The sequence below is a fragment of the Manacus candei genome, unplaced genomic scaffold (assembly GCF_025592945.1).
Source record: "Manacus candei isolate 608988 ecotype Guabito, Panama unplaced genomic scaffold, ASM2559294v1 h1tg000005l, whole genome shotgun sequence".
Classification (NCBI taxonomy): Eukaryota; Metazoa; Chordata; class Aves; order Passeriformes; family Pipridae; genus Manacus; species Manacus candei.
Genome location: NW_026138053.1, coordinates 10,319,359 through 10,347,327, shown reverse-complemented (window position 1 = coordinate 10,347,327; position 27,969 = coordinate 10,319,359). Strand labels below are relative to the sequence as shown.

Genomic DNA, 27,969 nt, shown 5'->3' with positions numbered 1-27,969 from the left:
CGGCGGCACAATCACGGCTGGGGCGGCGGAGCGGGGCCGCTGCCGCTGCCCGCGGCCCGGGCACAGCGCAGCACAGCCCGCCCCGGGCCCCCCGCCCCGCCAGCATGGCCGGGGCTATCATCGAGAACATGAGCACCCGCAAGCTCTGCATCGTCGGGGGCATCCTGCTCGTGTTCCAAGTCATCGCCTTCCTGGTGGGAGGGCTCATCGGTGAGTGCCGGGGGCCACTTTCCTTCCTCCTCGCTCCGCTCTTGTTTAGTGCTTGTTACAGTATCGCTGACTCGCGCCCATGATCTCATTACCCGCTTTTGTAGCGAAGCGATCCCGGCTCGGGGTCCTTTGTGCCCGTCCCGCGGGTGCTGCGGGGGGAGACGGGCAGGGAAAAGTTTTTGTGTTGGTTTCTCTTTTTTTTTTTTTTTTTTTTTTTTTTTTTTTTTTTTGGCTTGGTTTCAGCCCGCACTTAAAGAAAGAGGGAAGGGGGAAAGCTTCAGTATGGCGACGGATCGCGCAGGGAGCCTCGCGTTTCAAAGTTGTCTTCAAAAATAATAATAATAATTTATTTTTTAAAGGGTTTTTCCGCCGTTCTTGGCTCTGCCCCTCCCCGTGCCTCGGCCTCCGAACCGGCCGCGGGAGGAAACCTCCCCCTTGCCAGGAGGAGAACAAAAAATAATAATAAAAATTTAGAGGGAGAAAAAGGGAGGGGGGGGGAGAAGAAAAGAAAAAGAGGAATGACTGTGGGGGTTTTCCCGGCTCTGGGTCCCCCCGCGCCGCCGCTCCACGCGCGCTTTGTCCCGACTTGTTTCCCCTCTTTGCCCTCCGATCCTCGTCTAGGAGGGACACCCCCCTCGCTCCCCGATCCCTTTCCAAGAGGGACCCCCCGGCCACCCCCCGATCCTCTTCCAGAGGGATCCCCCCTTCGATCCCCTTCCCGGAGGAGCTCAAATCCTTGTAAGCTTGGCCTTGGTTTGTTCCTGCTCGCGGAAAACCCGCGTGGCTGCTGGGGGAGGGGGTTTATCCCTCCTTTCCACCCCCGACACCCCCGAGCTCCGTCCCCCCCGGAGCTTCGCTCCCGGGCACCCCCCGGCTCCGCACGCGAACCTCCGCGCCGGGAACTTTAAAGCCCAGATTGTGTTTATCCCTGAGCATTCCCGGAGGCAGGGATGTGAATTGGGACACAGCCCTGCGATGGGGGGCTGCCTCCGGGCGGGAGCTTTTCCTGAGGGATGGAGGAAGGAAAATGGAGGAGAGCGGGTTTGGGGCAGTCCTGGGGTTTGGGTTTTTTTCCTTTTTTTTTTTTTTTTTTTTTTTTACTAGAAAGCAGCTGAGTTGTGCGCCAGCTCCTTGTAACGATGGTTGTATGGATCTGGCTGCTTTGGCCATTTCCAGGGTGGGAATGTTGCCCTGCTCTGGCAGGGAAGGACTGTCCTGCGCTGCGGGGGATCCCCCACCCAAACCCCCACTTCCCGGAGCAGGGCCAGTTCCTCGGGATTCATCCCCTTCCCCCTATCTGTTGGGGTCTTGGGGAAGGACAGTGGATAGCCAGAGTCACATCACTCTGGAAATTTGTTGTGCTTCTTTGGGAGAATAAAGTTGGGCTATTTGAAAAAGATTGAAGGAATTCCTTCGGCCATTCCTCAGGAAGCAGACTCCGTGTTCCTGGTGCCTGTCAGTGCTTTGCCTTTGTGGCCTCTCTAATTATCAGCTTCTAATAACCACAGAAATTCCACTAAACGTAATTTTGGAAAACTTCAGTTTCCCTCATTCTCTTTCTTCTTTACCTTTATCCCAAAGGAATCTCTAGCACAAACTGAAAAAAAACCAGTTTTTCTGGTTTTGCAGGCCTGAACCTATATGAAGTTTATCAGGATTGGCTTTTTTCCTTTCTTTTTCTTTTTAAGAGCTGGTTCAAGAGCAGGTTACTGAACCCACCACTGATTCATGAGATAAAATGCCTTGGCCTGTGCTGTGCAGAAAAGCCAGACTTCATCTTTTCTAGTAGTTTCTCACTGCTAAGTTTAAAAAAGCTGCTTGTTCCAAAGGCAAGTGTGGATCAGAAAGCCCTGTTTGTGCTGGCATCTGGGGACAGATGTGATAAACTGATGTTTATAGTTGCCTTTTTAAGGAAAAAGACAAATGTTTCTGTTCAGGTGTGTAGGGATTCAAAGACTGAAGAATTTATATGCTGTTAGTTCAGTTTTCCATCTGGTTTATTCCCTGCCTTACTGGCTGCTGCTGCTGCTGGCCATCCACCTTGGGTTCCCCCATCATGGATGGGGGTCCCAGCTCATGCTGGAGCTGGAAAACTGCATGGACAGGTTGGCTGGGCTGGGGCCAAGGAGCTCTTCTGCCATCAGAGACAGTGATTTGGGCTGAGTTCAGTGTCCTGCACAAACTCAGGCACCTCATCCTGTTGGAATAAGTGCATCTTCTATTTGCTGCCATGTCCTAAGGAGTTACTGCAGGAGAAAGTTCTTTAATTACTGGAAATCCCAACTTCTGGTCTTCTATCAGATCAAACTGCTCTAATCAATCACCCAAACTGGTTTTTCCTCCACAGTATTTACCACTCCTGATGCATTCAAGGAGTTTAGAGCCTCCTCCCTCTCTTCAGGCTCCAACAGCTCCCAGCCAGCCCTCCTGGGAGCTGGAAGCCCAAGGATATTTGGTGCTTATGCAACACTAAGTTCTGTGTGTAAATTAGGTGTGGTTCCCAACATCTGGCAGGGTGAGACACAGCAAGGCATCGAAGCCTGGGGGTCTGCATGCAGCTCTTCCTAGGAAACCACCTTGGATCACATCTTGTTGGGCTCCCTGTATCCCTAGAAACTGATCCAGTGACTGACCCTGGGCTTGCAGCAGTGGGGTCCTGCCCCTTTAGTTAGTTCTGATCACGTAGTGTTTCCTAAGAGGCACCTGGTGAGGAGGGGCCAGTGGCCAATGTCTTGAGGGGAGCGAAGCCGGCTGGGAGAGCCCCAAGTGCCACCAGCTCCAGCAGCAGGGACATGGCGTGACCGCTCCAGAGGTGACACAGGGTGGGATGGGAGCAGAGGTGTCACTGAAATAATGTCCTGGTCTGGTTTGATCCACCGAACAGACACCAAAATCTACTTATTTTAGTTTGTTCAGGTCTAGACAAACCAAAATACGTACACGAGTGAGACAGGGCTGCAAAGCCTTTCCCTTCACAGGCACTTAGGTCATGTTTCAAAACAATGACTAAGTGCTCTATTTTAACAGATTACTAGTGCAAGTCCAAAATACCCAAATGCAGCATGTTGGTACCTGATAAAACAACCATGACAAAGCTTTGTTTGCCTGAAATCGGGGAGTTCTGCCGCTGGTGGTTCCCCAGCTTGTTTTTGAACAGTCACCTGCAAAATGCCAGTTTTAATACGACTTCCACATTTCCAACAGCTCTTTTATTTAGCAGCAGGAATCTTATCAGCTCTCATGTGGGTTTTGGTTAGAGCTGTCGGCAAAGCATGAGATGGATGTGTAAAGGAGTCATTCCCTTGGTGGGGTGAAGCTCCTCTGGCCTTCTAAGGGAGCTTTGCAAAGCCAGAGAGGGAGAAAAGACCTCAAAAGATCATTTTGTTGATTGTTTCTGTATTGTTGTGCTGTGGTAATGAGCTGTCGGCTCCAGACAAGTGGGGCCGTCACTGCTTCAAACCCCACAGAATTCCTCGTGTCTGCTCCGTTCGTGGAAAACATCTTGTTTGAAGGTCACGCTTCTGGGCTGCGTGTGATGTGTTCAGTTGGGATGTATCAGTAGGAGATAGAACATGATCCATAAAATTGTCATAATGCAGCCTTGTCTTCACTATCCTGCTATGAATAAAGGCATGCATAAATTACAGGGGACTGGGATCAACAGGAATGTTTCCTGTTATCATTTGTGAGAAATGAGGCTGATGCTGATTTACAGTCACAGTGTTCCCAGGAGCCCTCACGTGTTCTGCCTTCTCTGGGTATGGTGTGGCTGTTCCCGGGTGCCACCAGGCCTGGGAGCTGTGACAGCCTTGGACTCGGCATACGGACAAACCTTGAACCTCAAATCCTGGGGTCCGTTCTGGGCCCCTCACAACAAGAAAGACATTGAGAGGCTGGAGTGAGTCCAGAGAAGGGAATGGAGCTGGGGAAGGGTCTGGAGCACCAGGAGTACCTGAGGGAGCAGGGGGTGCTCAGTCTGGAGAAAAGGAGGCTCAGGGGGGACCTTCTTGCTCTCTGCAACTCCCTGACAGGAGGGTGGAGCCAGGTGGGGGTCAGGCTCTGCTCCCAGGGAACAAGGGACAGGAGAAGAGGAAACGGCCTCAAGTTGTTGCAGGGGAGGCTTAGATTGGATATTGGGAACATTTTTTCATGGACAAGTTGTCCAATCCTGGCACAGCTGCCCAGGGCAGGGGTGTAGTCCTCATCCCTGGAGGGATTTAAAAGCTGTGTGGATGTGGCACTTGGGGACATGGGTTAGTGGTGGCCTTGGCAGTGCTGGAGAATGGTTGAACTCAATGGTCTGAGAGGACTTTTCCAGCCTAAACAATTCCATGATTCCCACAGCTGGACCAGCTGCAGCATCCATCTGGCCGTGCTTGTTACTGGGGATTTTGACCAGTATGTTCCCATGGAGGTCACACCAGAACTGCTCCAGGCCAAAGCTGAGCTGGGACACCTGTGTCCTCCCTGTGTCCCCCCTGGCAGCTGGTGAGGTGGCGGAAGTTGTGTGTATGAAATCTGACTTGATTTAGTGTTGATCCTGGTTGTTTTGAAAGCAAAGCTTTTGATTACAAATTACCTTCCTCTGTGTATCTTCTGGAAGTATCTTTCTAATCCCTTTGCATCTTGGAATTCTTTTATATATACAGTATTTTAAAGAGGAAAAAAGCCCAGAGCTCTGTGCAGCAACATCCCTGCTTCAAAAATCTGGGTTTTTTTAATTGAAAAGGTGATTTTCAGTAATTTATTTTCTGTGAGTTATTTTCAAGGTGCTTTCCAACCCAAGCTGTTCTATGACTCCAAAGATGCCTCATCCCAAGTCAAAGATTATCTTGTTTTGGTTCAGACAAGCCCAGGGAGTGGAGAACTCTCTGTGATTAAAAGAGCTGAAAGTCTGGTGCCCAACTGTACACTTTAGAAATTTAACTGATTGGAAAAGTGGAGGTATTTATGTAGCACGAGTCCTCTGGGCCTAGGGGGATGCGTTTAAAAAAGTGCAGGTTCACTGCTCCCTTCCCTCGGCTTAGGCTTGAAAGACACAATTGTTGTGACTGGAGCAACTCAAACTTCCTTGTGTGTCTCGCCTGGAGAGATAATGAGTCATGTGTGGCCATGGCTGAGCAGCTCTCCACAATCCCAGCTCATTATCTAAATGTCTGATTTGGCTCCTGAGTGCCGAGTTTCCAGGATTTAATTTTCTTTCCTGGGATTTCATTACCTTCTTAGGGCTGAACTGATCTTTTGACAGGGGAGGCACTCGGATTTCCAAGGTATGTGGTGCAGCCTGCAAGGAAAGAGTGTCTGCAGACAGGGACAAAGAGCATTTTTGTGTGCCTGACTTCCTTTCATCCTGGGCCCCTCCAGGAGATGGTCGGTGCTGCTCCGTGGCCATGAATGCCAATAGATCCTCTGTATAGACACATTCCTGCAGTGCTACAGCCTTGGCAGAAGCACTGGGAGCTGAAGAAAAAGCAGACACGAAAGGTCATGTCTATTTAGTTTAGGTCTGCTCAATTCTTCTTTTTAAGAGCTGTAACTGTAGCTGAATGGGCAGAAGTGGTAGAAATGGAGAGTTCCCAGGCAGGAACCGTAGTGCCAGGGGCTTGAGGAGCTGGGAATCCTCTCAGGTGCTGTTTTTTATCTCTTCTTGCAGCTGCATCACTTCTAAACTAAGTCAACTTGGGAGAGATGCATTAGGGAACTCTGTGCCTTGTAGCTCAGGTGACAGGGACAGTCCTCCTTCTGCTTCTCTGTTGTGTTGATATGGGACTTAAACATGACCTGAGCACTTACCCTGCTGTCTCTCTGCCCTTTGCAAGGGAAAGCCATTAAACAGGAAGTCTTTTCCTTAGTAAATAACATTTATGGCCTTTGAAGTCCGGTTATAACTCTCTGATAGCCTGGGAAAGCCTTTGAAGGACACAAGGTGTCCCTGGGGAAGGGCCAGGACCTGGGCCTGCCTATTCACATGGAGATGGAATTCTTTACATATCTGAGTACTGGCTGTTTCCAAGGTGTCTTATCTGTAAACTTGGGGAGTTTCAGGCTCAGGAGAAAAACTGCTGGATAACAACAGCTCTTCCCGTTCTCCTAGACCTCTGTTTGCAGGGATTTCATACCTTGGCTGGGCGTTGCAGGAAGTGCATTTTATTCCAGTGGAAACCTGACACAGGACAATTTGGAAGAAGATGAGACTGTCTATTGCAATTAGTTCTACCTCCCTTTTTTTCTTCTTCTTTTAAATAAAATATTTTTGAATATGTATTTCTGCATTTAGGGAACTCCACTAGCACTCACTTCATTTGCTTTAGTTGCTGCTATTTCATATGTATGTGAATTATGGAGATCATTCAGTCAGTTCTCCCAGCAAATGTAATTGTGCCTCCTGGGATTTTCTAGCTTTGTGACTTGCCTGGGGCTGAGGGAATAATCCCTTATCTCCAGGATCAGGGCTGTTCCCCTAGAGCCCTTTAGCTGCTGTTGGGTGGCAGCAGCTTCACAGGGTGTTGGGACCCCCCTGCTCTAAAGGCTCTTGGCATGGCTGTTCCTGTGGCTCCTTGGGAACTGATTTTGGGGGGAAAATCTCCAGTTTGGGCTCCTCTGAAGGGTTTTTTTCTGATAGCACAGTTCAAAGCTGAAAAAGTAGCTTTGGAGAAGCATTGTCCTTGAGGAACAACACAACCGGCCACCCCTCTGACCATGATTGTGCACACAAGAATATGTGGCTGTGTGGTTATGGAGTCACAGAATCCTGGGATGGTTTGGGTTGGAAAGGACCTTAAATCCCATCTCATTCCACGCCCTGCCATGGGCAGGGACACCTTCCACCAGGTTGCTCTAAGCCCCATCCAAACTGGCCTTGAACACTTCCTGTCATGGGCATCCACGGTGTTTCTGGTCTGATCCAATGGAGTTGAGCTGGAAATCTCCCAAACTCTACTTTGACAGTTTGGACAGGTTCATTTTTATGGCCTGAAATGAAACAAGACAGAGAAACTTGTGTTGGAAAATCTATTGGAGACAACAGGAATGAGGGTGTTCAGCTGCAATAGGATGTCTGGGAACTCTCTCTGTAAATAACGATGGAATTGGTGCCCTGAGGCTATGAAAGTATTTTGGTCTGGATAAAACTTGAAGCTAAATGGTGACAAAGAAATAACATTCCAAAGGGGAGTGGGCCTCTAGTAGGCAGTGGGGGTTTTTTGTGGTTTATTTTTTTTAAAGATGAATTATTTAAATATACAGTAGCTCTGCATATAAAAGCTGCTGCAGTGTTCAGAAAAAGGCTATGTGAAACAGTAACTAGCAATAAAAAATAGCGATCTGTGTGCCACTCAAATATATTAAACTGATGGCACTGAGGTCAGGAAAGAGGGAGATGGAAAAGAGAAATTTCATGTTGCAGTAAATATATATATATATATAATAAGGATATAGTGATGCTATTCAGATTGTGCTTGTTTCAGTCGGCAAAGCCGGGTCTGCCCATGATAAATTAGCTTGTTTATTCCTACCCTGCAGTCGTTAGGGTAATGAAGCAGAAGCCCTTTGTGTGTGCTCGCTGGGAAGTGCTGGCTGGCGCGGAAGGGGGTAATTGAGTAGAAAAGCAGAATGCTCCCGGGGCCGGGAGAAGTTAAATCCCCCCGAGGTCAGGGGGATTCAGGCTTTAATCAATGTGGACACAATGCAATTGAGAGTTTCCAAAGGGCTTGTTTATGGGGCGGGAGCAAGGGTCGGTGGTTAATGGAAGTGCTGGAGGTGCTCGGGATGAGAAGGTGCAAAATGTGGATCACAGAGGTGTGGGCTGGGGGGGGGGGATATTTGCGTGTAACTTGTGTGCAGGAGGAAGGAATTATTTGAGGCCTCATCACAGGAGCTTTTGGGGGAGCTACTTAATTATTCAAATTAAAATACTGAGTGATGGTGGCTCTTACCCAATTGTAGGGGTATGTAATACTCTAAAACAAAAAGACTGAAAAATTGGGCTCATTTATAGACATTTTTTCTCTAAAGATTTAAGTCTAGAACTAGAGAAACAGTGTGTGGGTTTTTTTGTTTTGTTTTTGTTTTGTTTTGTTTGTTTGTTTTTGTTTTTTGCTCCTGAGTTAAGACCCTTGGGTCTTGTTTTCTGGTGACCTGGTGGGATCAGACCCTGAGTGCCTTGCTCTGAACTCCTGGCTGAATGGAAAATATGAAGTTCTGTGCAGGAGTTGCTTTAGTCTGTGAGACACTGCTCAGGTGGCTCTGACAGTCCATCAAAGCCCTCCCCTGGGCAGTGGTGGCCACACTGCTGAAGGTGTCTGGCTTTCCAGGTATTCCCTGGCTAAAACCATCACATGGAGCAGCATGATCAGCTGTCCCCCTGGAATTTGGGATATCCTGGGGCTTCTCCAGTGAGCAGAGCAACTCCACATGCTCTGCTGGAGACCATGCAGAGAGAGCTGCCCCGTTTCCCAGCAGCACATGCTGGTTGCCTCGTACCTTTAAGACAAATGTGTTTATACCATCCATGCTGGAGGGGGAAGCTGGAAAGGGGTTCTTTCTCAGGAACTGTAGTGATAGAGCAAGGAGTAATGGGCTTAAACTGAAAGAGGGGAAATTTAGGTCAGATATATTGGGAAGAAATTCCTCCCTGTGAGGGTGGTGAGGCCCTGGCACAGGTTGCCCAGAGAAGCTGTGGCTGCCCCACCCCTGGAAGTGTCCAAGGCCAGGTTGGATGGGGCTTGGAGCAACCTGGTCTAGTGGAAGGTGTCCCTGCCCATGGCAGGGGGTAGAATGAGATGGGATTTAAGAACCCTCCTGACCCAAACCATTCCAAACCTCTGGCAGTCCTGGCAGGTCCAGCAGCCTCCTGCCTACAGCTTTTGGCATCTGGCACTGCTAGTATTGAACGCCTTGGCATGAGGGGTCTCTGCCCCATGGCTGCTCCTGCCCTCTGGAGCCAGGACTCTTTCCTGGGGTCAGCATGGGCAGGCCTGGCTCGAAGGGCTGGTTCCCGGAGAGCTGCGCTCCTGACTGGCATCTCCCAAACCTCTGTGATGGCAGCCCTGCCCCTCGGTTACTTCAAGTGGTACCTGCATTCCCACAGCGAGCAGCTGGAACACGGGCTGAGGCTTCTCCACTGTATTATGCACCAAGAGCTATTTAATTATTTACAGGCTAACATATATCATGGAATACATGGAGCCTCCCCCAGCCAAAGGCAGCAGGGCTGGGAGCAGCCGCCTTGGCACCACTGCACAGCCCAAATCCCTCGGTGCGAGCTTTGTTTTGCATAGCACTTTGTAATACTGTTAGTTGACTTGGCTGCAGCTTCACAAAGCATTTTTTTTCCACTTGGTTCAACACTCACTCGAATTTAATGGGACAGGAGCCAAATCAGTGATGGAAGCCAAGTGCCGACGTTTGTTTGGTGCGCAGTTCCTGATGAGGAATATATATAGTAATTGTCTCTTGCTCCTCAAAGCTGTAACTTTGGCAGAGGGGAGGCTGGAGGGAGCACGCCAAGTGTTTAAAATCATAATCAGGCAGTGATGAAAACATGTATTTATGGCTATAATGAGTTGCATCAAAGCAAGAAACATTCGGCTTCTCTGTAGAAGGAACGATGTCTCTTAATTCAGAAATACCTACTTCGAAATCACACAGAATCTATCAGAGCTGAAAAGCTCAGAGCTTGGCTGGAATGTCTGCCTTATTTCACAACAAGATTCCTGATATTCCCTTCCAGCTGCAGTTTTAGCAGTGGTTGCTGTGTTCTGCATCGAGGCACAATGAAGGAATCAACATTTATTGCAGTGTTTTATGCACTATGGGCATGTCACAAAAGTGTTCTGTTACCCTGGACTTTAGCTTGATTTTTGTTTGTTTGTTGAATGCTTTGTTATATTCTATTTTATTCTATTTTGCTGTTTCTTTCTGACATCTCAATAACTTGGCTGGGGGGGCTGTTTTGATGTATGAGCATTGTGTGGTTCCTGGGGGACCACTGGATGCAACGAGAGCTTGGGATGCAGCACTGCAATGTATACACTGTGGGTTGAGATCAAGAGCAGGTATGAATGGGATAATTTAGGTTGGATTCCACAAGTATTCATGTAATCCTTTAGGTTGGAAAAGCACTCCAAGGTTGTTGAGCTCAACCATTAACCCAGCAATGCAAATCCCCTTGAGCCCACCCTTGTGTGGCATCACTGCGACTTTGCAGCTGAAACAGACTCAGTGCTGTCAAAAAAATGGAAAAAATGCAGTTTATAAACAAGGCTTTTGAATAACTTCCTGCAGCCCTCACTGAGTCACCTCCCCACCGTAGGAAGGAGCGCGGATGTCACCGTGTGATGAGGTGGCACTTGGGGAAGGTGCTCCACAGGGTTCCTGGCTGGGATCCCAACCAGCTCCAGAGCTGCTGGGATGATCTTGCTGTGTCCAAATTACACAGGAGCCAGGGCTGAATCATCTGGATGTAGCAGTGCATGCAGGGCCGGGAACCGAGGGCTGAGGGGTGGGAGAGCGATGCTCAGCTTGGGGGTGTTTCTCTCATTTGAATATTGGGATCTGCTTGGGAAGTCCTGGACCATCTGTCAGAACCTGGATGGTGACAACATGAAAATTACGTTCTGCAGGAGTTCCTGGCCTGGGCACCTTCTCCCCAGTTTCACATGAGCACCGTGGTGTCCTTTTTCTGAGGACTTTGACATCCAGTATCTCTTATTCTATACATTTGAATGTCCCTTATTCTGTGTGCTACTTCTCTTTTAATCCATAGTTTAGAGACACTCTAATGCTTATCACTCACATTAGAGCATGTTTTACTTTACTAGGTTAAATTTGCACCTAATTTTTGGAATTTCAAGCCTGGCTTTCATTTTAAAAAGAGCTGAACTTTCGGGAGGGAGGGGGGTTAATAAATTTCACTTCACAACTTTGTATTACATAGGATTAGTTTATCCATCCGGGTTTATCTGGGCACATGCTTTGCCTGTGGATTTGCTTGAGTGAGCACATGGAAGGGTGTTTGCATAGGAAAAGCTTTCAGTAACACAGGATGATTTTGGGTGATGAGGTATCTGGGGCTGAACTGGCAGATACTGGCTCTTCAACTAATCCTCATCTGATCCCACTACAAAGTCAGTAACATGTCTGTAGATGTAATAACCTTAATTACTTGACTGTGAGATCAAGGAGCTGTGAAGGAGCAGCATTGGGTGCATTTGTTTTAAATTGCCTTCAAAGACTTGAATGGGGAGCTGTGTATTTTGATGGGGGAAACCACTGTCTAAGATATCTGAAGATGCTACAGATGTGGTTCTCTTCCCTTCACAGCTCCCAGCCCCACTACAGCTGTTCCTTACATGTCAGTGAAGTGCATTGACGTAAGGAAGAACCACCACAAAACCAAGTGGCTGATGCCCTGGGGACCCAACCACTGCAAGAAGCTGAAGGACTTTGATGAGGCGGTGAGTCGGCAGATCGAGGCCAACGACATCGTGTTTGCTGTGCATGTCCCGCTGCCCACCAAGGAGATGAGCCCCTGGTTCCAGTTCATGCTCTTCATCATGCAGCTGGACATCGCCTTCAAGATGGACAATGACCTGAGTGAGTGGCTCTGTCCCCTGGGGTCTCATTTCCCATAGTGTTTCCCTTAAAGCTGCTTTTACCTTGGGCCACGTGTTGGCTGCTGGTGTCCTGCACAGTGAGGTAGTGCAGGAATGTTCTGAAGGTGGGAATAATAACCATGGAATGGTTTGGGTTGGGAAGGAACCCTAAAGCTCATCTCATTCCATCCCCTTGCCATGGGCACGGACACCTTCCATTATCCCAGGTTGCTCCAAGCCCCATCCAACCTGGCCTTGGACACTTCCAGGGGTGGGGCAGCCACAGCTTCTCTGGGCAACCTGTGCCAGGGCCTCACCACTTTCACAGGGAACAACTTCTTCTCAGTATCCTATCTTAACCTGCTCTCTTTCAGTTAGAAGCTATTGTATATATACAAAACAAATACACAAATAAAAATATACAAAATCCCCCACAACAGAAGAAAAAATACCAAACTCAAAAATAATGCTGCACTAAAATCTGCAAAATGATGTTGGGAGCAGCAAGGGCAGGACTGCTCTGCCCCTTCCTGGCAGAAGTTGTAGATGTGTGTGCATGTTTTAGTGTTTGGAGAAACAACAACCCTAACCTACACTGAATAAACAATTTGCTTTTCAGACTGGTTGAACTGGAGTGTCTGTAGCTCTTACCCTGGCTGCAGCCTGGTTGGGTTGGATCTGTGTGGTAGATCAGTTCAGGGAGTAAATCTGGTTTAGGAGCTGGGGATGTGGACCAGCAAATAGGAGCAGCGAGGTCACTGCTGATCTGCTGAGTTTCCATGCCAGCTTTGTTTCCTTCACTACTTGCTCCCTCAGCATGGACCTGTTCCTGCCAGCTATTTATCATGGAATCATAGAATCCCAGACTGGTTTGAGTTGGGAAGGACATTAAAGCCCATCCAGTTCCACCCCTGCCATGGCAGGGACACCTTCCACTAGACCAGGTTGTCCAAGCCCTGTCCAACCTGGCCTTGGACCCTTCCAGGTGTGGGGCGGGGATTACATTAATGCATCATCATTAAGTTAAAACTGAGACTGTAGAAAGCTGACATGTGTATTCTTATCCCTGTAATTATCTCTGAAATTCAGAGAGAGCAGCTTTGTGACTTTAAGGCCTCAACTTCTCAGTCTGAAATAGATGGTTGCATTAGGGAAACACCGCTTTGTTCTGAGGCTTTTCAAGTCGAACCACTGAGCTGGAGTCAGGAATGGCTGAGCACCTGGAGCAGGCTGCTGGAATGCTAAACAAGCTTCTGGCAGCATTTTTGCTGGAAGAGCAGAGCCTTTGCTTCAGGTCATTGTCTGCCCTTCAGTGACCGAGTCCTGCAAAGGTGGGAAGCTTTTTCGAGATCTAAAAGCAGAAAAGCTCATCTTGGGCCACCTCTTGGGTAGTAAAAGGGAGGTCTGGGGTGAGCTGTGTCACTGCTGTCACTGCTCAGGTCCTGCCATTTGGCGTTCAGGAGCTGCTGGTTTTCTTTATAAGAAGCATTTGAAGATGAGGGACATTAATACTTCTTATGGTGTGAGCTTGTTTGGCACATCCTGAAGGTTTTGTTTCATTGAAGAAATATTTTAAAAGCTGTTTTCCAATACTTTGTGCCAAGCTGAAGGCAGACATAAATTTAAGATCTAAGAAACTAGTGAGTAACACATTTCTTGCTTGCTAGACTGTGTTGTAACAGATCTTAAAGAAATAAGAACAAATCTCGCTAAGGTGAAATAATCGCATAATGTGTCTGTATCCTGCTGTTAACCTGGAACTAGTGTAAGAGCCCCATTTCATCAGGTGACTGGGATCAGCTCCTGTAAAGGGGATGGTGAGGATGTGAAATAACCTCATTTCTTTTAAAGCAACAATTCAAGTTTTTTCTCTCTCAAGCTCTGAGCCCTCAAGGCCAGCACTCTTGTGCTGTGGCTGATGCCAGCAGCGGCTGGTGCCAAACCAGGGACACTCCTGGAAGGCACCGTGGCTGGTGAAGCCTCCACTGGGCACTGTTGTAAGGACTGTCTTGGAGCTGCCTCAGATCATCCAGGAAAGCAGCACTGCCCGGCAACTGCACAGATGTTATCCTTCTGGAAAGCTGATGCCTGAGGAAACATCCTGCTCTCCCTGCTCCTGAAGCCCCACAGCATGGTCTGAAGGTGCTGTGCAGAGTCCTGGGCTCTGCTGAGTTCCCCTTCATCTTCAAGGGATGTTGCTGAGCCACATCAAACTGTCACCCTCTTTTGTCCCCAAGAGCACTTGGTCATTCTCTTCCTCTGCAATCCATAAGCAAGGCCAGCACACAGAATAAACTGGCATTTGGCTTTTCCAGGAGTGCTGAGTGCTGCAGCCCTGCTGGGAAAGGGATGCTCCAGGACAAGGGCAGTCAGGCTGTGCCTGTAAGGAGACATTGGTGACTCATGGCTGACTCCTCATCTCTGCAGAGCAGGAGTCATGCCTGTGTCAGCCCTGCTCAGCCAGCCAGCAAGGATTGTCCCAGGACAGAGGGGAGGGAGTCCCTGGTAAGGTGCCCCGGGAGAGCCTGGCAGGGGCTGAGCATCCTGGAATGCCCTGGGATCTGCACCAGCAACCAGCTCTAATCACTTCACCTTGGGAACTCGCTCTGGACTTTCACTGGTTTTGAAATACAGATGTTTTTGGAACGTAGATGTTTAAAACTGAGATACTTCCCTGTGTTTATCCTTCATAGAAAGCTGGAAGAGAATCAGACTGTTCCTCCAAGGAAGAGGCTATTTCTGTGCCCAAGCTGTCCTATCTTTTTTTGATGCATTGTGTACTTAATTATTAAAACCCCTTCCCAAAACTGGGAAAGGGAAAGGCCGGAATGAGATGGAGTTTCTTTGCAGTTGGAATGCAATTATGTACAGTCAGAGGGCCAAGTGCTGCAGCCTCCTGCTCTAATTCATCCAGCTCTGGGCTCCTTGGTAGGATTTGTAATTTTAGGGAGCTGGTGAAGCATGGAAGTGTAATGCGAATCATTCCAGCATTTCTGTGTGCCTGCCCTAGGCTTCTCTCCAGCCAGCTGTGTCAGTGTGCATCTGGCCCAGAGCCGCCTCCTGAAACAACTCTGCTATTTTTAGGCTATTGTAATGTGAGTGAAGATATCCTGGGCAAGGATCACACTAAAGTGAATCATGGAAAAGATCCCAGGCAGGAAAATGCCAATGGGAAGAATTTCCGTGAGTCCCTCGCTGTGGGGGAGTCACAGCTCTGACCAGCTTTGGAGCATCCCATAATCCAGGGAAGGGAGAATCAGGGAGAGGGCTCAAAGCTGGGATGCCCACAGGAGCATGTCTTTTCCTTGTTGGGCAGCCCTGGAATGAGTGATCCTCTGAATGACCCTGTGTTAGTGCTGTAGGGTTGTTAATACAGTCCTGTGGCAGAGTGAGGTCGGCACACAGTGCCACACAGCTGCTCCTCCCAAATGGATTTACCAGGCTCCAGATTAACCACACATCATCTACAAGACCTGTGGGAAGGTGTCTGGTGTGGTCCTTGTGACATAAGGGTCCCTGGCAGGGGTAACTTCATCTCTTGGTGCTGAATAAGACAAATTTCTGCCTTTAATTGTTGTGAAATTCTGGAGAGCCTTGATTAATATGAGTGGAAGAACTGAATAACTGGAAGGGACTGGGTTGGGAGGGACCTTAAAGCTCATCTCATTCCCACCCCCTGCCATGGGCAGGGACACCTTCCACTAGACCAGGTTGCTTCAAGCCCTGTCCAACCTGGCCTTGAACACTTCCAGGGGTGGGGCAGCCACAGCTTCTCTGGGCAACCTGTGCCAGGGCCTCACCACCCTCACATGGAAGAATTTCTTCCCAATATCCCATCTAATCCTACCCTCTGGCAGTGGGAAGCTGTTTAATGCTGTGCAGGAAAAGGACAATCCCCCCTCCCCAAAATTGTCTCTTCACCATCTGACATTTTGATAATTATGTGACTAAGGCACTAATCTTAAAATTCACTTTTGTGCTAGACAGTGTCAATGTCCTTACTTGTTCCTCAGGGACAGTGGGAGTTACTGGTGGAAAGCTGAGAGTGAGCTGGCATAGGACTATCAGGGAATCGTGGAATCATTTAGGTTGGAAAAGACCTTTAAGATTGAGTCCAACCACTAACCCAGCCCTGCCATCAGTCTGATGTGCTGAATACATGTGTACGTCTGTATGTATACTTATATATCTATATTTTATGTTGGCAGCCTTGAAGGGTCTTTGCACAAAACTCTTTTCTAATGGGAGGTGTCACCCCAATGCAGAGACTGATGGAAATCCAGAGGGAGCCTCTAATCCATTGGCCTGGGAAAGCACAAAGCAGTCATCTTCTGCCTTCTGGTTTTCATACGCGATGGCAGCAGCAACACTTGGACTGCGAAGATGAAATACTGAAAGCTGTTTTTGTTGGATTTAATCCCAAGCATTCCAGTTGGTTTTATGGCTTCTGAAATGGAGTTTGTAGTTCTTTTTAGCTGGGCCAAGTTCAACCTTATGTTCCCATTTATCTGTTTTGCTGGTCTCCTAAACAGCAGATCTGAGATGGCAAATTCATGTTTCATGGAAACCCAACTCGTGGCAGCTCTGGAAAGGAACTGGATATGGATCAGGATGGTGTAGATCACGTGTGCCAAAAAATGCTCAGAAAAATTTGATGCCCCCACATCAGATGCACAACCCATCCACCTCCAAGTGACATATAAATAGCAGCTCCCAACCACAGATCCCATCCACGCCCCTTCCCATCAGTTTGGATGAGTGTGCCACCACGTATTCCCAACAAAAATATAACTGATGGGTTGTGTAGCCATCTCCTACTTCTCCGTGGCAGATAGTTCCATAGCCATCTCCCAGCCCTTCTCCATGGCGGATGGTTCCGTAGCCATCTCCCAACACTTCATAGAATCAACTGGGCTGGAAAAGACCTCCCAGATCATCAAGTCCAACCCTTGATCCAACACTGCCACAGTTACTAGACCAGGGCACTAAGTGCCACATCCAGTCTCATCTTAAAAATCTCCAGGGATGGTGAATCCACCACCTCCCTTGCCAGCCCATTCCATTGTCTGATTAATCCCTCTGTAAAAAATTTCTTCCTGATATCCAACCTAAACCTCCCCTGGCAGAGCTTAAGATCATGTACTCTTCTCCTGCTATTGGTTGCCTGGGAGAAGAGACCAACCCCCACCTGGCTACAACCTCCTTTCAGGTAGTTGGAGAGAGTGATGAGGTCTCCCCTGAGCCTTCTCTTCTTCAGGCTAAACACCCCCAGCTCCCTCAGCCTCTCCTCATAGGACTTGTGCTCCAGTTCCTTCACCAAGCTCATTGCTCTTCTCTGGACCTGCTCTAGCACCTCAATATCCTTCCTGAACTGAGGGGCCCAGAACTGGACACAGCACTCAAGGTGTGGCCTCACCAGCGCTGAGAACAGGGGAGGAATTGCTGCCTTGGTCCTGCTGGCCACACTGTTCCTGATACAGGCCAGGATGCCATTGGCCTTCTTGGCCACCTGGGCACACTGCTGGCTTATGTTCAATTTCCTGTCAATTCAGACTCCCGGCTCCCTTTCTGCCTGGCTGCTCTCCAGCTACTCTGTCCCCAGCCTATAGTGCTGCATGGGGTTGTTGTGGCCAAAGTGCAGGACCTGGCACTTGGCCTTCTTGAACCTCATCCTATTGGAATCAGACTGTCTCTCCGGTTTGTCCAGGTCCCTCTGAAGAGCCCTCCTGCCTTCCAGCAGAACAACACTCCCCCCCAACTTCTCCATGGCAGATAGTTCTGTAGCCATCCTCTGTAGCTTTTACAACAGCTGTGGCTCTGAGAATTTGGTGCTCTATAAAAAGAGGCTGGGCTGTAACATGAACATGCTCATTTTGGACTGTGTTTCTCATTCAGAGCCTTCCCTGGGATCTGTTCCTGGTAAACAGGAGGATTTTACATCTGGTGGAGCTGGTACAGACTTGCTTCGGGTTTTTAAACATGTTGATGTGTTGCTCCTTGGCAGCTTCAGCTGCAACTCTTCATTTCATGAACATGCTCAGTTACAGCACCTAAATAAGCCTGTTCCAGCCTCATTTCCTCCTTGCAGCAATGACCTCCTTGCAGTGTCCTGGCAAGAGCACATTTACAAGCAGCTGTAGCCCATCCTCTCCCTTTGAACACGTCTGGGGGGGCTGATGCCCATCCTGAGGTGTGACCTTGCTGGGGTATGAGCTCCACCTGTGTGACTGACGGGCGAGTTGGGACGTCTGCAAAGGCACAGACAAGTCAGTGCAGGTGTGGGCAAGGAGGGGAGGGCTCCAAAAGTCTTCTGGAGAACAACTTAAGCCAAATCAGATGTATGAAAAACATCAATGCCATCATGTGTGTGGTTGTTTCTGAGGGTTTTTTCCAGCAAGGCCAGGATAGCTCAACTTCACCACCTTAATTTTCTTTATAAAGGAACATGGTGCTTTCTGGTTACTCTGGGAACATAACAAGCCTCATATTTCCTCCCTCTTACAGAGGAGAATGCAGAGATCACGCTGGATGTGTCGCTGGCCTATCGTGATGACACGTTCAGTGACTGGGAAGAAATAGCTCATGCCATAGAGAACAGGAAGCTGAAGTGCACCTTTGGCTCACCGAAAGTAAGGAGCTTGGACAATGCTGGCAGTGGGGATGGGTGGGAGTTGTCCTCTTCCTGTCATAGAATCATAGAATCACTCTTTCTGCGAAGAAATTTTCCCCAGTATCCAACCTAAACCTCCCCTGGCACAACCTGAGGCTGTTTCCTCTTGTCACTTGCTCTCTGGGAGAAGAGGCTGAATCCCATCTGGCTGCACCCTCCTGTCAGGGAGTTGTAAAAGGTTCATCTTGGAAGGCTCCCTTGACTTTAAGACTGTTAAAGAGCCTGAAATGTGAACCTCCTTGAGGTCAAACTTATTGATTCAATGACCCAAACCAATAAAAACATGAGGATAAATGTCCCCAAGCCACTGTCTCACACAGGCTCTCCCCAGGAACTGGCAAACAGGCTTTTGGTGCTCCCAGTTTGAGGGCTCTTGCAGACCCTCCCTGTGGGGGGGTGTGGTGGTCCCTGGGGACTGACAGCCATGGTTTTGCTCCCTGCCCTTTCTCCAGACTCTGGAGTCCGAGGGCCGGCACTACGACTGCGACTTCCTGCCCTTCATGGAGATCGGCAGCGTGGCACACAAGTACTACCTCATCAACATCCGCCTGCCTGTCAACGAGAGGAAGGGCATCAACGTGGGCATCGGTGAGATCAAGGACATCCGCCTCGTGGTGAGTGTCCGGCCCGCTTCCCACCAGGGTGGCTGCCTGTCCTACTTCCTGTCCTGAGCTCCTTTGGTCCCGCTCCAGCCTCACATGGGACTCTCCTCCTTCCCAAGGGATGCCCTCTTTGCTCTTCTGAGGAGCCCTCCCCAAGCCTCGAGCCCTGTGACCACCTCCAATGCTGGGCTCTTTCTGTGGCTCCGAGAATTCCCCTGTTCTCTCCCCTCCCCACCACAGTCTGGCTGGGATGCAGTCCTCCCTCTCATGGGTACGAGTTAAGGAGGAGCAGAACAGCAGGGAGCCAGGGCTGTGGTGGCTGCAGACAGTGGTGGGAGGGCGCATGACTGGAGAAACACGTTCATTTGGCCAGTGCTCTTCCCACTAGTGATGACTTGGCTCCATGAGTGTCCCCTTACTTGTCTGGGAGTAATTCTGTGAGCTTTTTCCATGCTGTGTCAGAATCCCCTCTCCTGCCTCGTGTCTGCTGGTATTTGTTTTCAGACCTTGTGGAACCTGCCTAGGTGGCCTGGGGGCTTAGTGGGCACCTGCTCCCTTTCTGGTGATTGCCAGCCCATGTCTTTGGGATGCACTGCCATGTCTGTGCCTCTCCTGCCACTCCTGTAAGCAGAATGATGACATTAAACCCTGTATAGCAGTCACCTTCCACCTTGGTTTTCCTTAGGGCATCCATCAAAACGGAGGCTTCACCAAGGTGTGGTTTGCCATGAAGACCTTCCTGACCCCCAGCATTCTGATTATCATGGTGTGGTACTGGAGGCGGATCACGCTGATGACACGTGCTCCCGTCCTGCTGGAGAAGTGAGTTTGGGCCCAGGTGACCCTCGAGCAAGGGGACTCCCTGAGGTGGTTGTTGCTCCCAGGCAGAGCCCATGGTTGGGGAGACAGGAATTGTCTCTTCTCCATCCCCTCCCTCCGCCCAGGCATACTGGGGGCAGGAGAGCTCCATAGCTTCTCTTTTCTTTCCCATTGAACTCATGGAGAATGAGGAACTACTTGGAGTCAATCAGTCCTAGAGGGTTTGGTGGCAGGAGGTGACACTTCCCAAAGAGCTGGATTTCCTTCTGTTGCATTCCATGCACAGCTTTGGATTTTGGGGCTCTGTTCTTCCCTTGAACACTGGAAAGAGATGGTGTATCTGCTTCTCCAGGGTCATCTTTGCTCTGGGAATTTCCATGACGTTCATTAACATCCCTGTAGAGTGGTTTTCCATCGGTTTTGACTGGACTTGGATGCTGCTCTTCGGAGACATTCGGCAAGGAATTTTCTATGCCATGCTGCTCTCGTTTTGGATCATCTTCTGTGGGGAGCACATGATGGTGGGTATCACACCAATGGGAAGGGGGTTTCCAGCTCTGATCCTAGCAATACCTGGCAGCTCCCTTGTACTTGTTGAGAGTTGGAAATGATGCTGTGGGGACTTGCACCAGGTGAGGGCACTTCAGGCTAAATTGCTTTCCCTTTTTCTCCTCCTCCAAACCTCTTGACCTGATTAGGACCAGAGCGAGCGGAATCGGCTCTCGGGATACTGGAAGCAAGTTGGACCCATAGCTGTGGGCTCCTTCTGCCTCTTCATCTTTGACATGTGCGAGAGGTGGGTGCAGCAATCCCAGGCTCCTGGTCACCTCCCCCAGCAGGGACCAGCAGTTTCAGCCCGTGGCTGGATGCACAGCCCCATCTCCTGGAGCCTGGAGAGGCTTCTGTGGATGCTCTGAAGTGTGCTGGAATGTCACAGCAGGGAAACACCTCCCACCTCACCTCTGCCTCACACACAGGGCAAAGCAGCGCAGCTGGCCATTCCCATGTGAAACCTTAGGGAAAGGTTCTACCCCCAGAAGGTGGTCAGGCACTGAGCAGACTCCCCAGGGCAGTGGTCATGACCCCAAGGCTGCCAGAGCTGCAGGAACATTTGAACAACACACAGGGTGGGACTGTTGGGGTGTCTGTGCAGTGCCATGAGTTGGACTCGTGATCCTTGTGGGTCCCTTCCAGCTCAGGATATTCTATGGTTCTGTGATTCCCAGGCTGCAGAGTGGATATGGGGCCCTCTGAGCTTGTTGGCCTCTGACAGTTGGTGTTTTCTGTCCTCTGCAGGGGGGTGCAACTCAAGAATCCCTTCTACAGCATCTGGACCACCGAGGTGGGCACGGAGCTGGCTGTATCCTTCCCCCGCCTCAGGCTGGGTCAGTAGGAGAGGGAGATGTTCCCCTCCTAGTATGGGGAAACTTCCACCCTGATTTTGGAAGGCCAGGGGCGGCTCAGGCACTGCAGATGCCAGTGTCCTTAGGAAGGAGCAGTCCTGGCAGGTTTGGAGCTGGACACCTCAGGGGACTGATGCTGTGTGAGGGGAAGTCACTGGGGAACGGAATATGTGAATCACCTGAATAATGTTTTCTGGTATTTCTTTTTAGTTTGTACAATTTTCCCTTAACTCTCTCTGCCCAGATGGCCTTTATTATAGTCGCAGGGATCTGCCTGTGCCTCTATTTTCTCTTCCTGTGTTTCATGGTCTTCCAAGTGTTCAGAAACATCAGTGGGAAGCAGTCAAGCCTCCCTGCCATGAGCAAGGCTCGTCGCCTTCACTATGAGGTAACTGCCCTCCTTGGAGCATGGATTCTTTATTTTTGGACCTCGGAGTCTGTGCTGAGACTCCTCTACCCATAATCTCCCCACACCTCCATTTTCCCACCTTTAAGAATAATTTTTGTGTTTAGTGGGAAGTGTTGCCGAGACCACCTGGTTTTCCATGGTGTAAATTCAGAATTTTGGTGTTGTCATTTCCTAAACAAGTTGCTAGAGGGAAACAGGGATCAAAACACAACACATTCAGCTCACTATCCCTGTTTTAGCCCATGATTTTGTACGTGTTCCTGTCCTACCTGCCTCTACCAACTGTCAAACTCAAGGAACTCGCTCTCAGTGCTTAAGCTGTTTCCACAGGGGTGTAAATATTTATCCTCAAAGTTGTTCTGTTAAACCATGGTCACTTCTGATTTACACAAGTCATGATCACCCACTGGGAATGCACAGAAAAAATTAGAAAATCAGACTTGGGAGAATTTGAAGCAGATATTGAGTGTTTTTCCCTCTAGCAGGAGGCACAGGCCTTCAGCTCGTGCTGCAGAGCTGCTGCTGCCACGCTTGACATCCAAACATCTGGTGAGCATGGATCTAGTGTGGAAGAGTTAAATTAATAGTCATCTGTTGTTGTGGTGTGGCACAGTCATTACACAGACACTGACATTTCCACCTAAATTCCAAAAACAGGTTAAAAACCCCAACACACTCACACAAAACCAAAAGCATTTGTAAATAAAAATGTAAAACTAGTGAAAGCAGGGACGGTGAGGAGTGGGATAGATCCTGAGCCTGAGGTTGTCTCGGGATCTCTGTTCTGTGGAGCCAGCGTGGGTTTGCCAGGCATTAGAATTGCTGCAGCTTCCTCCCAGCCAGGCTGAGGGTGAGGATGAGTGTGGTGGGACCAGAGCCCGTGCTGAGACACCGACTCCCCCCATGTTTGTTTTACAAGACCCATGAGCTGTCAGGCTGGGACCCAGCTCACACCGACCCGCCGCCTCTCCCACGTCAATTAACTCCTGGTCAATCAGTCACCAGAGCAAATGTCATGGAAAGGCAGCGCTGTCCAGACATCCCAGCCCGCGCGGAGCATCCGGAGCAGCGCAGACGTGTGGGGAGCGGAGGATATGGGCTGTGCTGAGCACGGCACAGGAGTGGGTGGAGGTTGTTTTGCTTTGGGGTTTCGTGGGTTGGACCCTTTTTTTCTCTTTCATTTTTTATACTCATGTCTTGTCTATCCTAAAACCAAAAAAGGGTTTTGTGGATTCTGTTAATGTGACCAGTGACATTTCTCTCTAAACAGGGGCTGATTTTTAGGTTCAAGTTCCTGATGCTCATCACCCTGGCCTGTGCAGCCATGACTGTCATCTTCTTCATTGTGAGCCAGGTGAGCCATAGGACTGGGCTTCCTGGGAAGCCACTTCCTGAGCCACTCCTGACGCCAGCTCTGGTCAGACAAGACAAGCTTGTTACAAGCACATTTGACAGCAAGTTGCTTTTTAAGAAGTTGTTTTCATTTGTTTGAAGCTCTGCCATGAAATGTCTCAGGCTGGAGCCGCACAAAAGCTGTTGGCTTCCAAAGCATTGGGGCTGTGCTGGGCAGAACATGGGCCAACACGGGTTAGTCATTTCTGAGAACTCAGCAAGGGGAAAACGTTCTGTTCACACTGAAACACTCTGGTGGCTTTGTGTGCCCACAGAGACATGACAGAATCCAGCCTTCCCTGGGCTGACTGTTCCCAGCAGTAGCTGTACCTGTTTAACCTGAGCTCTGACACTGTCTCTGTACTAATGAGCTTCTGTTGCTGCTGAAATCATGGAATCTCAGACTGGTTTGGGTTGGGAGGGACCCATCCCGTTCCACCTCCTGCTATGAGCAGGGATACCTTCCACTAGACCAGGTTGCTCCAAGCCCTCTCCAACCTGGCCTTGAACACTTCCAGGGATGGGGCAGCCACAGCTCCTCTGGGCAACCTGTGCCAGGGCCTCACCACCCTCACAGCCAAGAATTTCCTCTCAATATCCCATCTAACACTGCCCTCTGGCAGTGGGAAGCCATTCCCCCTTGTCCTGGCACTCCAGGCCCTTGTCCAAAGTCCCTCTCCAAGTCTCTTGGAGCCCCTTTAGGCGCTAAGGTCTCCCTGGAGCCTTCTCTTCTCCAGGCTGAACACCCCCAGCTCTCCCAGCCTGGCTCCAGAGCAGCCCTTGGAGCATCTCCATGGCTCTCTTTTTAAGCTAGTTTAGCTTTTTTCTTCCCTGTTATGTCTTTCTTTAACAGAAAGCAGTATTTCAGTATGAGCAGTCTGTGTATCTTCTAGTAACATTAACATTGATGGTATTTTCCTGGATGCTGACAAACCTCAGTGTGTCTCAGGCTGGTGCTGTCAGCCCCCCCTCTTCAGACAGCTGCAGGAGGCCATGCTCAGCACATCAGCTCTCATATTATCCACGCTGGTTTTCCTGCTATAAAAGTACTATTTTTAGCAGTCGGATGTTTGTGGATGTCACTGCTTGTCCTCACATATTGCCCTTTGTGTGCTGAGCACATGGTTGCAGCGGGTGTATCCAGAACAGAGCAGTTTGGTCACATTAAATGAGACATCAAAGCTAAAGAAATCCTGATGGAATCATTTTGTCAGGATCATTTTTTCCCTGCAGATTGAGGCTGAAGAGGAGAATCCCAGCCTGGCTTCTGCTTCACTGAACCTGTTCCACTCCATTTACTCCATCTTGTTGAATTGATGCTGTTCTCGCTGATTTACTCAAAGTACAGAATTTGCTCTTTCTCCTGGGCAGGTGACAGAAGGCCACTGGAAGTGGGGGGACATAACGATACAGGTGAACAGCGCCTTCTTCACGGGCATCTACGGGATGTGGAACCTCTACGTGTTTGCCCTCATGTTCCTGTACGCGCCGTCCCACAAGAACTACGGCGAGGACCAGTCCAATGGTGAGTGCCTCTGAGTGACCTAAGGGGGGAAAGAGATAGAAAGTGGGGGATGCCTTCTGCACATTTGCTTTTGGCTCAGCTGCATATTCAGCAGCTTGAAATGTTATGGAAATTATGGTTTAGTTTTCGAGGCAGGCTCGGTTGGACAGGTCTGAGTATGTAGCCAAGGCTGGCACGAACCTTCTAGGTGGTTTTTGTACATTTTAGCATTGCCCAGATGTAACTGCAGCTCAAAGGGAGGGATGAGGAATGGAGAAAATAGAATCCCTGATCTAGTGCATGGCATTCCAGCCCATGGCAGGGGGTTAGAACTGGGTGATATTTCAAGTCCCTTCCAACTCAAACCATTTTGGGCTTCTTTGAAGTCTGGGCAAGTAGGGAATGGCAGCACTGTTGGATTCTGTTATCAGTAGTCTTCAGTAGTACAGAAATCATTGTTTGCTGATACAGAATCATGGAATTGTTTATGTTGGAAAAGACCTTTAAGACTGTCAAGTCTAATCATTCCCCAGCACTGCCAAGGCCACCACTGACCCATGTCCCCAAGTGCCACATCCACACAGCTTTTAAATCCCTCCAGGGATGGGGACTACACCCCTGCCCTGGGCAGGTGTGTCAGGGCTGGACAACCCTTTTCGTGAAGAAATTTTTCCAATATCCAATTTAAACCTCCCCTGTCACACCTTGGGACCATTTCCCCTTGTCCTGTCCCTTGTTCCCTGGGAGCAGAGCCTGACCCCCACCTGGCTCCACCCTCCTGTCAGGGAATTGCAGAGAGTGAGAAGGTCCCCCCTGAGCCTCCTTCTCTCCAGGCTGAGCCACCCCAGCTCCCTCAGCCACTCCTGGTGCTCCAGATTCTTCTCCAGCTCCATTTCCTCCCCTGAACACACTCCAGCTTCTCAATGTCTCTCTTTTCTTTCTATTTAAATAACTGTAAATAAAAGCATTTATAGGATTGTTGCCTGGTCTGTAGCTCAGGCAGCTCCTGAAAGCCTGGAGAGAATAAACCGGATCTTTCACTTTCTAATTGTCCAGTATTTTCCTGTGAGACCCCCTAACAGAACAACTTTGTTTCTCAGGTGACCTGGGGGTGAACAGCGGGGAGGAGCTGCAGCTCACCACCACCATCACCCACGTGGACGGGCCCACGGAGGTTTACAAGCTGGCTCGGAAGGAGGCTCAGGAGTGACACAGAGGTGCCTCAGTGGGGCCCTGGCCTGGGGTGGGAGCAGAGGACACACAAGTCTCTCTGGCAGGAGACCTCTGCGGCCGAATTCGCTCCTTGAGCGCCCCGTCCCTGGTGTGTTCTCAGAGCAGTGACACCGAGCAGAACATTTGTAACTCTTTACTATGGTGTAGTTATTCCTGGGGGGAGGGATGTGTATATTGTGTTCCACTCGGGCACGTAAAACCCTGCTGGAAAGGCATTAGGGTTGCAAAGTCGTGCGTTTGGACGTCGGGACGGGGCAGAGCTGCCGTGGGGCTGGTTTTATTTGGCCGTGTGTGCTGGTGCATAAAAAGGTGCTGCAGGGAGCTCAGCTGGCAGCACATACTCAGTAGTCCAAGTTTTCTCCTGTGTGCAACTTATACAAGGTGCTGATGGGGAGAGGGACTAAATCCTCATTGTAAAAACATTTAATTCCACCATTTGTAACTGTATCAACCCAAGTTTGAGTCTTTAGTGCAGCCCTGCAGCCACCCTCTGTCCTTGAATGAAGCACAGCTGGGAGAGGAGTAGGCTGTTATAAGGTTTTTGTAGGAGCAGCAACGTGCATTCTCAGTAGGGTTTACAGCTGTTTGTTGAATACAGGGAATGTCCAACCTTGATGCTGAGCTGAGTTGCAGGAGAACAGAGCACTCCTGACACAGTTTCCAGGGGTGCTGATCCCACAGCCAGTTCCTGGGCTTTTGTAGCTTCCTCCATCTTTCCCTTTTGTTGTGGGGCATCCCTGTGAGCTGGGCAGTCCTGCTCCTCCATGCACTGCTGGGCTGGAGCACACTTGGTAGAGCTGGATTCCTCCAGGGATTATCAGACTTGAAAGAATCAGTTGGTCACGCACTAATGTGGATCTTCGATATTCACTTTTCCAGAGCAAACACAGGCACCGAGCTTGCTCAGCCCCACGCTGGGAGGCTGCTGGCACTGCAAGGGAAGTGGGAACTGATCGGGGTGGAGGCTTGAATTGGACTGTGCTGGGACCAGTTAAGAGCAGTGAATGGTGGGGGGGAAGAACTGTGGCCAGAAGGGTCTATGCTGCTCAGGACACACCTCCCAGGGCCTGGAGCATCCAGAGAGCCTTATAAGCTGGCAATAATAAATGTAGTAGTAGTAAATAAGCAGTGTTAACTGCTAGTAACATGTAATCCACCCTCCCAGTTTTGTCCCTAAAAGATCAGGGTCTGCTGCTGCTGTATGTGGCTGAAGGGTCAGAGATGAGGAAGAGAAGCTCCCAAAGCTGCTGCCAGGCTGTCAGCCCAGGTACCATCATGATTCCCACCCAAAATTTATTCCTATCCATTTATTAAAGCTCAACACTTGGTAAAAAGAGAGGGTGAATCAAAAGATCATCTTGCATCCTTTAGGTTGCTGGGCACCCCGAGCTGTACCTCTGGTTACAATGTGACACACTGAGCAGACCCCTTTGCCAAAGGGCTGCTTCCTTTGTATTGATTGGAGCTATTACAGGCTTTTCTTAAAAGGAAGTAATTCTGTTTGTTGTGTTCACCCTCTCCGAGATCCCGAGCTCCCCTGGCCCCTGGAGCATCCCAGCAGGGTCACAGCTGAGTAGGTGTTCCTGCTTGGAGTATTTATTCCATTGCAAAGTGAATTAAATCAATGCACATCAACGTAACTCCAGCACGTTCCTGGCTGAGCGCTCGACTTTGCAACTTTAACATCCCTTTTCCCTTGGGTCCTTACGTGATATTTATGTTGTTCCCATAGGTGTGTCCGTGGTTTCTTTTCCAGCTTAGTCTCTAGGATTCTGTTTTGTAAAGGCTCTTCGTGAACTGGGACCCACAGCTTTCAAACCAAATTCTGTGTCCAACACTAACAGTTTGTTTACGGGGCGTGTGGACGTGTGTGTGTGCGTGTGTGGGTTTTTTATTTTTTCATCCCTAAGCCCTACTCATATGTCTTGGAAATAGTCCGTGGGTCTTATTAAAGTATATCCTTTTTTTGTTTAGGTTGAGTTCAGTTTTTACAGAATGCTTTAAGCAACCTGGAAAACCTGTAGTTTTGTTAATTTAAATAAAATATACAATATTGTGGATTTGTTGTTGGCCATGGGAATTTGTTGTTGGAATTTCTCCATAATCTCACACTGCCCTCTGTCAGTGTGAACC

General features: G+C 49.4%; 1 protein-coding gene across 1 annotated transcript; it reads left to right on the top strand.

Annotated features, from left to right (window-relative positions):
- The first annotated feature begins 1 nt into the window (after window position 1).
- On the top strand, window positions 2-27,894 carry WLS (Wnt ligand secretion mediator). The gene is made up of 12 exons (XM_051798248.1): window positions 2-210; window positions 11,533-11,805; window positions 18,309-18,433; window positions 18,927-19,088; window positions 19,762-19,898; window positions 20,248-20,416; window positions 20,594-20,691; window positions 21,192-21,255; window positions 21,543-21,686; window positions 22,978-23,061; window positions 24,471-24,624; window positions 25,704-27,894. Exons 1-12 carry the CDS (start codon window positions 105-107, stop codon window positions 25,811-25,813), a joined length of 1,626 nt encoding a protein of 541 aa, XP_051654208.1. The 5' UTR covers window positions 2-104; the 3' UTR covers window positions 25,814-27,894.
- The last annotated feature ends 75 nt before the right edge of the window (window positions 27,895-27,969 follow it).

What these genes read in the sequence shown, in the direction of transcription:
- WLS (XM_051798248.1), top strand. Translation starts at nt 105, where the DNA reads ATGGCCGGGGCTATCATCGAGAACATGAGCACCCGCAAGCTCTGCATC. An exon ending in CAAGATGGACAATGACCTGA is followed by an intron (nt 11,806 to 18,308) that starts GTGAGTGGCTCT and finishes TCCCTCTTACAG; the next exon opens with AGGAGAATGCAGAGATCACG. An exon ending in GCACCTTTGGCTCACCGAAA is followed by an intron (nt 18,434 to 18,926) that starts GTAAGGAGCTTG and finishes CCCTTTCTCCAG; the next exon opens with ACTCTGGAGTCCGAGGGCCG.